The sequence below is a fragment of the Triturus cristatus genome, chromosome 7, assembly GCF_964204655.1.
Source record: "Triturus cristatus chromosome 7, aTriCri1.1, whole genome shotgun sequence".
NCBI classification, from domain to species: domain Eukaryota; kingdom Metazoa; phylum Chordata; class Amphibia; order Caudata; family Salamandridae; genus Triturus; species Triturus cristatus.
Genome location: NC_140590.1, coordinates 1,170,890,584 through 1,170,904,867, shown reverse-complemented (window position 1 = coordinate 1,170,904,867; position 14,284 = coordinate 1,170,890,584). Strand labels below are relative to the sequence as shown.

Here is a 14,284-nt window from a genome sequence, read left to right as displayed (position 1 = left end):
CTGAAAGTCATTGCTCTGCCTTCATCTACTAACCATGTATCTCATTGAGAAGCTTAAACCACAAGCTTCAAAATCTCCCCTCTGTCTGGGCAAGTCCCCATTTTTGAAGGTCAGTGGCTTTGACAGAGCACAATCTAAAGTTTCCAGAATAGAACCAAGACTTCTCTCCTATGTTTAATTGAGATGATGCTGGTACATGGCATGCTTATTGGAACTCTCTCTCTCTCTGTACAATTACTTTGTCTGATAAGGACATACTGAGAGGTGTTTGTGTGCAACAGAACACTGACCTTGCTCTTCCTCTGCTTTCTCTCTTCTTATTTGGACGCATGAATCCTGACAGAGAATCACTGGCTCACCAGGTCTGAAATACTTTGGCCAGTCCATACATGGGACCATGGACCTTGATGGAGACAGACTGACAGACATCACCGTGGGAGCTAGCGGTCAAGTGGTCATTCTAAGGTAAGGCCCTTTGTGGGTCTCCAGCAGTGGGTGCTTTGGGGGAATGGATGTTTGAGGATTTCTAAAGGTGGGATACAGCAAACTCAATGAAGTAGATTCAGTAGGGAATGTGAGAAAATGCCCCCTTTTTCGTGGTCAACTTTATGTTTGCGGAATTGGAGTGCTGTTTTATTGGACTGTGAACACTGGAGCTCTGCTGTCCAGTGCCCAGTGTATGCGCTCTGATCCCTAAAACATGCAGATATTGGCTTACCCTGGACTGGCATATTTCACTCTAATGGAAGGCCATAGAAACTACACCCATGACATGGGAAGTTAAATGTCACCTGTAGACTGCAGCACGTATTGTGCCATCCACTAGTATGACAAGGAAAACATGGCTTGAATAAAAGAATAAAGAGCTTTATGGGCTTTGTCTTCTTAGATCCATTGAGTGGATTAAAAAAGAAAAAGAGCTTTCAGTTCTATGGTTAATCACAAGCTTAGATATACAACAAGGTGATACACGATTAATTGGCACATAGGATATTGCACATTGTAGTTTATACACTTATTTCTGGAATTAATAGTGGTAAATTTCAAGTTCCATTTTTTTTAACAAATTTGTTAATAAAAAAACGGTGATGTTAAAACAGCACACTGTTGCAGTGGTGCAGGTTTGTATACCCATTTTATTTAATTGAGTAATTAAAAACATTCTGCACTTTGCAGATAGAATTGGGCAGCAAAATACAATTTGATATACGTTTTCCTTGTAATAGTTGCAAAGCCTACATACTAGTAAGGTCCTCTTATTTTCACATACTGGTTTCATTTCTCCTATATCAAAAGAGACCAAATCAAAGTCGCTAATATTTTCTCCTTAAAGGTCAAAAACAGCGGTATCATGGTATGCGGAGAAGTGATTTGTTGCATCGTTTTCTTTGACCAGAAAGGAGTGATCTCATATACCAAATTTTCGACGTTCTCTGACATGGGACTGTATTGAAATGTGTTTCTTCAACAATGTTTTAAAGTTTGCAATCTCTTGATCCCATGGATTGACCATTTTCAACCTTTAAAAAATATTGCTATTGCTCCATGCTGTTTAGCTTGTGGTATTATTATTCTTTGCATAGGATTGCTCTGAGGATTTTTGGATCTGCTTGCTTCATAATGAAACAATATTTTACTAGAGCACCATTGGCTCTGAGCTCTTGGCCAATTAAGCCAAATTCTATACGGATTTGTACAGGATTTAAAGATTGAGGGAGATTAAAAAATGATCTAAATATTTTACTTTGCTCCAGGTCTAACCATGTGTTAAGTCCATCTAGAAATGCTTCCGTGCAGTAGGTTAAAGATGGCAGATAGTTCACTTTTAATGCTTTTCACAAGGGCAAAATCGATTGCCCATCTAGGGCATAGATTTACGAGAAAGTGCTGCAGCGTGACACCGCAAGCCCTTTGGCTGCGCCACGCTGAGGCACTTTCAGAGCACAAGAATGCGACATATTTATGATTACATGTCGCATTCCTGTGCTCTCCCTTGCGCTGGGGCACAAACTGCTGCCATGCACCCATGAACCATTGTGCAAGGATGCCTGCGTCATGGGGACATTGTTTTTGTGCAGGAAGGGGCACCTCCCTGCACAAAAACACTCACTACAGGCATTTTCCTGATTTCAATGTGTGTTGTAGAAGGCAGCATGCATTGAAAGAGGAAATAAACAAGGAGAAATGAAAACATTTCTCCTTGTAGTGCCTCGCTACACCACCCCTAGGGTGGCGTAGCATACTGATGCATTTCCAGGTTTACGAATCCTCGTAAATCTGGAAATGTGTCTGGTTCCATGGGTGTTGCGTGGGAACACCCACAGCAACACCCATGGAACGCCCCTTTCACGCAAAGTGCTGCGTGTGAAGGGGCCATATTTACAGGGACAGGAAAAGCCATGCCGGGTGGCTTTTCCTGTCTTCGTAAATATGGGGCAGAGAAATGCGCTGCCAGTGCGTCACAAAAAGTGATGTACTGGCATCGCAAAGGGCTTGTAAATCTGCCTCAAGTTTTTTGATAATTTCAATAGTGCAAACCTCAATGATGTCGCTATGCTTTATAAAGCCTCCAAATGGGCTCCATGGTCACCTGATTTGTGTAGACTGACCCCAAGGTAGGTGTATGAGGCTACTGATTTCAAAGACTGCCCTTCTATATTCCAGATAATGGCCTCGCCATTTTGTAGGCCAAAGGATAGAATTTTGTTTTTCTCTTTAAAGTATGTTGGAGGCCAATTCTGGTGTGTTCCAGGAGGACCATGTCATTTGCAAATAACCATTACTCACTGTCCATTCAATTTGGGAGGACAGGCTCTTGAGTTACTCAGAGTCATGTCAATGTCTGATTCATTCAAGTAGAAGAAAATTGGTGCAAAGACACATCCCTGTTTTAGTCCTTTGTTTATTGATATTTTTCACGTTAGGCGGTGTTGTTATTCAATTTAACTTGAGTTCAATTAAATGAATAGAGGTTTATAATGTCTTTTAACAATTTATCTGGAAGACCCTATTTCACAAGTTTTGCCTAAAGTAGGTTTCTATTAATGGAACCGACTGCTTTCTAGAAGTCTAGGAAGCAAACATGCAACTTGTTCCTTTCCTGTTAGGCTTTGTGAATTAGTAGTCTAATTCATGTTACAATTTCCCTGCAGTGATAAACCCACAATGCTTTTTTCACTGTGGAAGGCTCTGACAGTCCTATGAAAAAACTACAGATTTAAATATTAATTTGTCTATTCCTGGTTTAGGACAATCCAGAAACATTATTCAACCACTATGTTTACTATTTATTAGAACATTGGAATGTTGGTAGCTCCATTGAAAACAATGGAGTGCTCCGGGCTTATAATGGCTGGTATAAGCCCGGAGCTCCAACATTCCAATGCTTCTTTGTTCACAGCTCTGGCTGTGAACAAAGGCTTCAGGGAGCCTGAGGGGATTTCAATCCCTCGCGCCCCCTGAAGGCTTTGTTTTATTTGTTAGAACTTTCTGCCCTCTAGTGGCAGAATGTTCTTATAGCCTTATAGCCCTTTGTAGCAGGGCTATACCGGCTTTTAAAGTCCCGCTGTCTTGTTAAAGTCCCTCGCTACGGCGGGCTATAAGGCTGTATTAAAAATCCAATTTCAATGGTAAAGTTAGAACTTTTGTAAATATTTAGGACAAATACATATTTTGGACAAGTGACTTCTATAGCTCCTGCATGAAGCTCTTGGAAACTATTTTGCATTAGCCTGCCAGCAGCTACCTTGTCAGTGATTGACATTAATGAAATGTGAAAACTACTCCCAGAGCAGACACAACGGCTTTGGCCTGGTGAAAGGATGGTCTGGGAGTAGAAATGTGATACATACCAGACCAGGAAGGACAGGCAGAGGGTGGTTCCAGGAACTTCATTAATTTGAAAGAGACAGAGAAGAAGACTGCCCATTAATAGCATAGTTTAAGAGATCTGAGGAAGGGACAGCCTCAGGTTTCCCCTGGCACATAAGCTCCTTCCAAGGGTAGAAGGCCTGTGCCATCGTGGCTTTTCCTTACAATATTGCACTGTGGAATAGTCTGCAGTAAGGTAAACTGGATGTGTTGTAAAAGTGGGTAAGACTGCCTTGGCTTCCTTTCCCCATTGATTAGTGTTGCAATTGGGTTATGCCCATTCAGTATTTCCAGATGTTTTGCTTTTTTTTTTAATCACCCAGTTTTGGGCCTTTTTCTGTGGGTGAGTCTCACTACATGTTTCAACCAGGTTAATCACATAGCAAGTGGACTGCGCATGCTTACAGCCAGTGCCTGCCTTTTAAGATAAGGCTCATTCGAGGCAGCAAGGGTAAGGGGCGGCAGGCTGGTTACATGTGAACACGTGTACAGCCATATGTGCGTGCTGTGCGTAGGATACTACTGTCGTGCGCAGCCTGGTAACTGCACAAAGGTAGCCTGGCAAAGTGGGGACTCTGCAGGATTAGATATTGACCTGGGGTAGGCCCTCTAATGTTAGTATGCACTACAACAGAAAGTCAGTGTGATTTACTATTTTGTCTGTAGTGACACTTTATTATACACAATGGGAGAGAACTGTGAGTGCAGTTTCACTTCCCTTTGGCCTACAGAGACCAGTGCTGTATCGAAATGGGGTGTGACCTGTGCGAGAAAATCAAATCTGCAAGTTCCAGAAAGATATCTGTACAAATCATAGGTCATCCAGAATTGTCATATTTTTCTGGCTCAGCTCAGGATCAGAGCCCAGGCCTTTTGACACACTGCTATGCTGAGTTAATTACATTTCTTTCCAGCAGCAGGAACAGAGGCCTCCCACACAAAGGGAGCAATAACCTGTCCTTCACTCAGCTCCTCAGTAGGAAAGTGGAGGGGTGGCATGATCTGCAACAATCAATCAGCTGTCACACTGTCCCAGGAATGGGCCTGCCCACTGAGCAAAGGAGGGAGGCCATACCTCTGGAGCCAACACAGGAGAGGACTCCCCTTTGAAAATCTGGTGAGGAAGGCCCTGGCAGTTATGTCAGCGAAGGGCAGAGCTGAGGCCCCCATAGGAGATGTGACTAGTGACTCCTGGATGATGCCATTTTGAACGGTTCCAGCATGCTGTGCAGGAGGGTTGGGTAGAGAGGAGATGTGGTATCCTAGGATTGACTAGGGGTGCCTGGCTTTTGGAACCTTCATTCCCCTTTAAAAACTCTTTCACAAAGGGGCGACTCTCTTGCCTGGTGATTTCTCTGTGCTTCACTGCTGGACCCTGGGACTGCCATGGAGAACTGGAAGGAGGAACCCCCTAATGCCCAGAAAGGACTAAGGACTCTGCCTAGTTGACACCAGGACCAGGGGGTCCCCCCAAGGGCTAATGAGGCTGGCAGCCTTACACCCCCTGAGGAGCAGGTGGGGGAAAGACCTGGACATCTGCGTCCAAAGACAGAGACCAAGTGGAAAGCTGGGGCAGGGAACCAGGAGAACCAGCTCTTTGAGGATTATACTGCTTTAGGTGTGAGCAGGTCTGCTGCAACTACCCCTGGTAGCTAGAATTTGCCACCAGGAGTAAAATGAGCCCGCGATCGTCAAAATGGGCCCAACAGGGCCTGAGTTATGGCTTTTTAAAGTTTGGCGACCTTTTCTTTCTGACAAATCGTGTTGGGCTCTGCAGCTGTTCCTTACCTTACCCCCGGGGTGAGCTACGGCCCGAGAGTCGGTGCAGGAGTTATTATTTTTACCTTCCCAGGGATGGGGCGTGCATGGGCCCCCACTCCCAACCCAGACTCTTCTTTGGCCCGGGGACCCCATCCCTGTGGCCGTATTTTTTTAAAAAGTGGGGCGGTGACCCCATTCCCGAATCTCTGAATGCCAAGCGGAAAGAGGAGGTGCTGTTGCGCCACCCCAATAGCGGTGGGATTGTCCTGCTCCCCTTGCCCATGTTTGGGGAGACAGGTCAGCCACCGTGAGAAAGGAGATCCCTGCCTGCAGAAGCTTTCGGCTCGTGCGGGCAGAGGAGGAGATGCTGTCCGCATGGGTAGCTGCTAGGGTCAACCAGGAGTGAGGCTCTTTGAGCTTTCCCCAGCCAAGGAGGCATTCGGGGTGCTCGATGAGACTGGGCACCCCAGTATAGAAATAAAACTGAAAAAAGCAAAGCTTTGAGGGTCTCCCAGGACATCAGGAGAGCCGCTGTTAAAATATTCACTGCTCCCAGAGGAGTACCCCATAATACTCTGCGGGCCTTTCCATTTAGCTTATTTTTGTCCATCTTGTGGTGGCTCCAGGATGGCAGGAGGCACCACCAACGACCCTACATGTGCGGGGGTCAGAAAACCACAGTCTTTCTGGAATTGTGCGTAATGGTTTCAAAGCCCTCCCAAGGCTGAAGGTTTGGCTCTACAGCTGGGAGTGCATTGCCATCTAGGGGCTTACTTTATGGTTGCAATTATCATGGTCTGAAAGTGTATAAGAAAGGTACATGTATTGAAGCGCTCTCTACGGGCTAAGTCTATGGGTGCATGTAATGTAGTCAAAATGTGATGCTCTCTAGGGGCTGCTTTTCTGATTGCATTTTCATGGCTTAAAAGTTTATAAAAGAAATACACAGATATGTTTTACTCATTTTAAATGCTTTATTAATGTTGCCAACGATTATTGATCACAGTGAATATGCTTTATTAAAAACAATAAGTGCATTTACACATGGTTATTATTATTGATGATTGCATTTACACACAAAAGGATGTCTTAAACATGTGCTGCTCTTGAACCTTTGACCAAGCCAATAGACTTACCTTATATGTTTGTGTGACCCCTTTAGGGGGGCAGAGATGATTATGTAATGTCATCTATGGTATGTTTCATCTACCAATGTATATATTTGTTAAAATACTGCATAGTATATAGTTGTGTGTGTGTAATAAGTGTATTTCTACTTTTTCTAAAGAAAATGTACTGAGTGGCCAATACTTTATTGAGTTTTATTATTGCATACCAGTGAATGATGATTACTAGCCCACACCACCTCCGCCGTGTCGGCCTTGGACTGTGTCCGTCTGTAACGTACTTGGTGCTTATGTAAAGCGCTCTAATACCTATGGGTCAAGTTTGCGCTATATAAAACTGCAAAAACAAAAAAATCTGTCTAGTCAGTATGAAGTTAGAGTGTGGCAATGTACCAGATTGATCTATCTCGGCTGCTTTGGGAGCTGGTTGATGTATAGAGCTTCAAGACCAGAGTGTTAAGTGGTCTGGTTCTTGCCCTACCCGGACTGGTACATTTAAAGTGCATCCAGATGTGTCCCCCTCGAGTCACTATTTCTGTACTCAGTTGGGCTAGTCCAGTTCCTCAGAGGGCTTCTGGTCCTCTCTGAACCCACTAAATCTGAAGGGCACGCTCTAATAATTTTTATTATTTCCATTTTGTTGAACATAAGTTCCTCATCTGGAAGATGCCACAATGCCTCAGTCACCCTTTGCCCCAGACCCAGCAGGACATTAAGGCACAGGTGAACAAAAGATATCCTCAGCCTCAGTTTGGTGGCTGACAGGAGACAGAGGCATAGTCCAGCTGACGTGCGGCTGTGCACCTCGCTGGCAGCGCTGCTGTTTTACTGCTTTTGCGCTTTTGCCATATTTGAACTCTGCATTGCTTTTATGTTGTGGCCGCTACTGTGTGTTTTTACCTTACTGTTGGCTTCAAATGCCCCGGTCCACTGCAGCCTCCCTTGGCTGATTGATGTGGAGGGTGAGCTGAAACCGGACCGCCTGAATCCCTCACTTTCGGTTGGCCATTCTAGATGCCATTTTTGGTGGTCAGCGGTCTAGTTCTTGGGCTCCCTGACTCCACCAGTATTTAACAGGGAGATGGCACGGGAGCGCAATTGATAGTCCAGCTGACGTGCGGTTGTGCACCTCGCTGGCAGCACTGCTGTTATACTGCTTTTGCGCTTTTGCCATATTTTAACTCTGCATTGCTTTTATGTTGTTGCAGCTACTGTGTGTTTTTACCTTTACTGTTGGCTTCAAACGCCCCGGTCCACCGCAGCCTCCCTTGGCTGATTGATGTGGAGGGTGAGTTGAAACCGGATCGCCGGAATCCCTCACTTCCGGTCGGCCATTCTAGACGCCATCTTTGGTGGTCGGCGGTCTAGTTCTTGGGCTCCCTGACTCCACCGGTATTTAACAGGGAGATGGTGCGGGAGCGCAATTGATAGTCCAGCTGACGTGCGGTTGTGCACCTCGCTGGCAGCACTGCTGTTTTACTGCTTTTGCCCTTTTGCCATATTTTAACTTTGCATTGCTTTTATGTTGTGGCAGCTACTGTGTGTTTTTACCTTTACTGTTGGCTTCAAACGCCCCGGTCCACCGCAGCCTCCCTTGCCTGATTGATGTGGAGGGTGAGTTGAAACCGGACCGCCGGAATCCCTCACTTCCGGTCGGCCATTCTAGACGCCATCTTTGGTGGTCGGCGGTCTAGTTCTTGGGCTCCCTGACTCCACCAGTATTTAACAGCGAGAGCGCAGCGGACGCGTGCAGTGGGCATGCCGGCGGCCTGCCGAAGGCACGCCAAAGGCAAGCCCGTCTGTGCCCGTCCGTGCCTGTACGTCGCCTCTCGCCAGGAATGCTGGTCGGGGTGCTTTAGGACTGCGCACCTATTCTAGGGAAGAACTCTTAGCAGTCAATTCCATGTCTAAGGTATGTAGTGCGCCCCCATTGGGCCCTCTGGAAGGGCCGTTTGGTTGTTTTTGCTGCAGATATGCCTCCCCTACGCTATCGCGTTCTTTACTTTCCCCTTCTCAGCCCAGGTTAAGGCTGAAAATTCTTCATCTAAATGTTAGGTCATTGGCTAAGCATTACCTAGAAATCTATGACTTGGTCATGGAGGAATCTCCGGATGTGTTTTTTCTGACTGAGACGTGGCTCAACAACGATATGGTGGCTGAACCTAATTTAGCGCTGCCTTCTGGCTACACCATTCTTACGGTGAATAGAGAGTCCAGGGGGGCGGCATTGCGGTGATCTTTAAATCCTGTTACTCATGCCTTTTTATCAAAGAAGCAATTGAGGGCTGTGAATGCGCACGTTTCAGCATTACCGTCAGCACCCATCTGACCTTAACAGGGATGTTAGTTTATCGCCCTCCGGGGCTTGCCACGAAATTTAAAACTGCCCTACTGGAGTCCATTTGCACGCTTGCCATGGGCACAGCTAATTTTAGCATTCTAGGTGATCTTAATATGCACTTCGACCTTGTGCAAGACACTGAAACCTGTAGCTTGCTTGCAGACCTGGCCGTGTGCCAATTACATCAATTGGTCCCTGGTCCTACTCACCTAGCTGGCCCTCTGTTAGAACCTATTTTCTCAAACATTCCTTCTGCAACGGTGGAGACCCCTAAACCCATTGTTTGGTCCGACCACTCGTTGGTAGCAACGTCCTTCCCTGCCATTGAGCCCCTTGATAAGGCTACTCAACGACCCATTTTTAGACGCCCTTGGCGGAAACTGAAGGTAGAGGACTTCCACGCGTTACTCGCCACAAATCCCCCGGAACCTCACAACGATGCAGATAGGGGCTATAGATCATTTTGCAATTGGATTATCCAAGGGTTGGATTTACTCATTCCAGTAAATGGTCTAAAGGCCGCACTTTGGATGCCAGCCCATGGTACAATGACTCGCTGACTGCTCTGTGGAAAGCGTCTAAAAAATTGGAGTGAGCATGTAGAAAGGATTACGACCCAACGAAAAAAAATGCTATTTGGCAGCGATCAAACACTATCATAGAACCATTTGTATCATTCGAGCGGCTTACTATGCCAACGAATAAAGCTTAGCCCAAATCCAGCCAATGCATTTTCAAGATCCTTAAAGACCTTATGGTAAGGAAAAATTCTGTCTCAGCGAGTACATCTGAGCAGCAGTGTGAGGACCTGGCAACTTTCTTTGTTGACAAAGTACGCACCATCTATCGGTCCTTCCCACAAGGGTCTCTGTCTCCTCCTATTGCTCCTTGTGGATCTCTGCCACTGCACTCTCTGATAGCTATCCCCAGTATTTCGCAGGAAGAGTTTACCTTGCTGAGTAGAAAAGTTAAATCGGGCTCTCCGGCCGATCCTTTAAAACCTGTCCAGTTTAGGGACTCAATCTCTCTTTTCCTGGCCCCTTTGTGCCAGATAGTCAACACCTCCTTTTCTACAGCGGTGGTCCCGGTGCCGTGGAAACAGGCAAGGGTATCCCCTATACTTAAAAAACCTTCGCTTGACCCGGCAAAACTGGAAAACTTTCGACCAATATCTCTCCTCCCTTGGGTGGCTAAGATTGCAGAGGCGCATGTCAACAACATACTAACAAGATTCCTGAGCACCAATAACATCTTGGATCCATCTCAAAATGGTTTCCGCCCTGGTCACAGCACGGAGACTGCTCTCCTGGCTGTGACAGAACATCTACGGACCATTCTCGATTCCGGTCATACGGCGGCACTGATGTTGTTGGATCTGAGTGCCGCTTTTGATACGGTTTTGCATAGGATTCTCTTACAGCATTTGGAGGAAACTGGTGTGGTGGGCCTGGCTTTGGAATGGTTCAGATCGTTTCTGACCGAAAGATCCTTCCGAGTGTCGACCCCCCCGTTTCTCTCTCAGGTCCATCCCATCGACCAGGGTGTGCCTCAGGGCTCTGCATTGAGCCCCATACTGTTTAACTTGTATGTTCAGCCTCTTGCTACGGTGGCCAGGCACATGGGCCTCACCATGGTCTCGTATGCTGACGATACGCAGCTGGTGGTGGCCCTCTCAGATGATTCCACACTTGATGCTTCTAGGTTTAAGAGTGGCCTGGCTGCCGTTGCAGAATGGATGACTATAAATTGCCTCCAGCTGAACGCTAATAAAACAGAGGTCCTGTTGGTGGGGAAGAACACGAGCCTGTGGAGTGAGCAATGGTGGCCGAACGCTCTTGGGAATACCCACACCCCCAAATCGGTGGTTAAGAACTTGGGGGTGTGGCTGGATTCCACCCTTAGTTTTCAAGACCATACTAAAAAAGTTGCCGGCACTTGCTTTGGCCTCCTTCGGGGTCTTAACCCCTTCAGTGCCCATGACGAGATGGTCTCGTCATGGGCCGCGGTTGCGCTGTGCCCATGACGAGACCATCTCGTCATGAACTCCGCCCGCTAATAGAAAGCCCGGCACAGGGCGGGGAAAGGGCGGGGCACGCAAGAGGTTAAGCCCCTTTTGAAGTTCTTTGATCCACCTACGTGTCAGCTGATTGTTCAATCTGCTATTCTATATAGATTAGACTACGCTAGTTCTCTCCGGTTGGGGGCTAATCAGGCTGAGGTTATGCGGTTGCAGCGTTTTCAGAATGCTGCCGCTAGACCCTTGTTGGGACTTCCGTGTTTCTGCCCCTCTGCTGGTGCCATCCAGAAGCTTCATTGGCTACCTATGGCTAAGCGAATTCAATTTAAGACGCTTAGTCTACCTTTTAAGATCTTGAAGCTTGCCTCGCCCAGGCAGCATCTGGTTAGAGTTCCCCGTGTGAAGCGCCTTCGGGCCTGGGGTCATTCCTTTTGCTACTTGGCAGCCAAGTTATGGAAATCTCTGCCTCTCCAGATCCACAGAATGGAATGTCTGTTGGACTTCAGGAAAGTAATCAAAACTTTTCTTTTTCCCTCTGCCTAGTCTCTCTTTATCCTTTCATCTGTTCTTTGCGCCTTCCTGTCCTGGTTCATAGTCCATTTTTTGTATGCTGTCAGCGCCGGGACACCTCTTTGCTGAGGCAGCTGCGTGCTATATATATTCAGATAATATAACATAACATAACATATGAATGTCTTAAATATTCTCAAGCTCCACACAGGTTAAAAAAAATACTGTTTGATACAGGTGTCTTGATTGTAGCACATCTCAAACTGGAATGAGAATGGAAAGGGACAAGGAATGTGTGAGGATTGCGATGCCAATTACTCTCTGCCCCGAAAGTACTCCATGACGGGCTTGTGAATCAAACTGACCTCCGCAGCTTCTGAATTCGGTGCCCTCTTTGCAGCCACCAACCAAGACACACAGTACGAATTACTCAACATTCCCCTTTTTTCCCTTCTGCACCTTGGCAGAGCCAATGTTAAATACCCGCATCGCCTGTGCATGTGCTACGTTGGAAGGGTCAAATTATGGATTGTTGGGAGTTGGGCATGTCATTTGACCTGGCCCCTAGGTGCAAAGGGGGCCTACCTGGTGTAGACCAGGGTCTACACCATCGCGCGTTGTGCCTACTTCAAGACGTGTTTGCAATTTTTAAAATCCCCTGTTTTGTATTTTTGTTGTTTTTAGGTTAGCCTAGGTCCTTTTCCCCTGTTTTACTCACCCTCCGCACTGCTGCACTGTAATTGTGCCCCCACCGCTTTTTGGCGGCTCTGGCCCTCGCGTTTGGATCGTATTGGGCGCCATTTTGGGTTGGTTGGTTTCAGGGAAGCTCTCTTCTTCCCTGGCGCTCTAGCAGTCAGGTGATTGGGGCGGAGGCAGTCCGTGGACAGAGCTCTATAAGTGTGGACTGAGGTAGGATCACTTTACCAGGTTCTACACCATCGCGCGTTGTGCCTACTTCAAGACGTGTTTGCAATTTTTAAAATCCCCTGTTTTGTATTTTTGTTCTTTTTAGGTTAGCCTAGGTCCTTTTCCCCTGTTTTACTCACCCTCCGCACTGCTGCACTGTAATTGTGTCCCCCACCGCTTTTTGGCGGCTCTGGCCCTCGCGTTTGGATCGTATTGGGCGCCATTTTGGGTTGGTTGGTTTCAGGGAAGCTCTCTTCTTCCCTGGCGCTCTAGCAGTCAGGTGATTGGGGCGGAGCCCTATTTGTACTGGTCATTATGACGCGCAGCGTTAGCGCGCAGCGTGAGCGCCACAGTGACGCCGGAGTCACGCCAGAGTCCAGCCCGTCTGCGCCCGTCCGCGCTGAGGTCGGGCTGTCCGGCTGGACATCAGGTCAGTACAGGGAAAGTTTTACGTCCCGTTCATACTCTATGAGCGACTTACTTAGGCTAAAACCCTCCAGACTCCCATGTTTCCATAAGACCGCTCCGGATAAATTTGTACTTCCTTTGGGTTGTGGCTGTTCACTGGTAGGATCGGGAGATTTGATCCTCCCCCCTATCTCCCTTCTGTCAACACATAACACCAAGGTTGAAAGCAATCTGATGGGAGAAGACTGCATTCTTATTAATGCTCGCTCATTAATAAAAAACAATACGTCTTTTAAGGAGCTTGTATTGGACAGGAAACCCTCATGGGTCTTTGTTACGGAAACATGGGCTAGGGACTCCTCTGGTCCTGATTTGGTGGAAGCGGTCCCTATGGACTATTGTCTGTCTCGGCAGGATAGAATCGGTCGCGTTGGAGGAGGTTTGGCGATTTTGTATAAAGATACTTTCTACTGCCACACTTTATCTTTATCAGACCCTAAAGACAATTTTCAGGCTATGTACTTTTCTTTAAAGGCTGCTCATGAGTCCATTTTCAATGGGATTTTGATCTATCGTCCCCCTGGTCCCAGAGGGGACTTCGGTCATCAGCTACTCCACATCTTAGAACCCTATTTCGGTCGCAAAAACCTTACGGTTCTGGGAGACCTAAACTATCACTTAGAATCTCTGGAGTCTACCGATACTCTTTCCCTGCTGGAAGTTATGTCAGACTGTGGATTGACGCAATTGGTCAGAGGCATTACCCATCGAGCGGGTCACACGCTTGACGGGATCTTTTCGAACGATGAGAGGTTGGGAGTAAGGGACCCCTTTTTTCTCTCTTGGTCCGATCATCTGGCTGTCCCATTTGTGGTGTCTTGCCCAACTATGAACAGGCATAATAAAGCTCCTAGCAGGATGGAACTCCGTAGGGATTTTAAGAAAATTACGGATAGCTCCTTTGCTCCTTGGGTTTCTAGCCTGGCTGTCTCTCAAGAGGAGAATGTTCAGGGGGCGGTAACGCTATTTGAAAAGGCTGTTACTGACGCACTGGATGAGTTGGCGCCTATCCGGGTGCGTTATTCAGCGAGAAAAAAGCCTTCTGCCCCTTGGTTTTCGGAGCATCTAAGATCTCTCAGACAGGAAGTTAGGAGACGGGAGCGGCTCTGGCATTCTAGCTGGGATTGGAGGAACAAGGAAGCCCATAGAATCTTGATGAGGAAGTATAAGCAGGAAGTGATAAGGGCTAAACAGGAATACTTTACGGCCCTTTCCTCCTCTCTTTCCTCTCCTAAAGAGTTTTTTAGGATAGTGGACTCCCTTATGTCCCTTCAAACTCCGGAC

The 14,284-nt window shown here is 46.9% G+C and overlaps 1 protein-coding gene across 2 annotated transcripts in view; it reads left to right on the top strand.

The window, feature by feature from the left end:
* The window catches only part of ITGAL (integrin subunit alpha L), a 394,734-nt gene that overhangs the window by 283,560 nt on the left and 96,890 nt on the right, over positions 1–14,284 (top strand). For both annotated transcript variants that reach the window (XR_014966715.1, XM_085618461.1), the window contains exon 15: positions 344–465. Coding sequence is in view for 1 of the 2 variants with exons in the window: in XM_085618461.1 (XP_085474587.1) it covers positions 344–465 (122 nt within the window). In the remaining variant the exon portion in view is untranslated. The remainder of the gene's footprint in view (positions 1–343; positions 466–14,284) is intronic.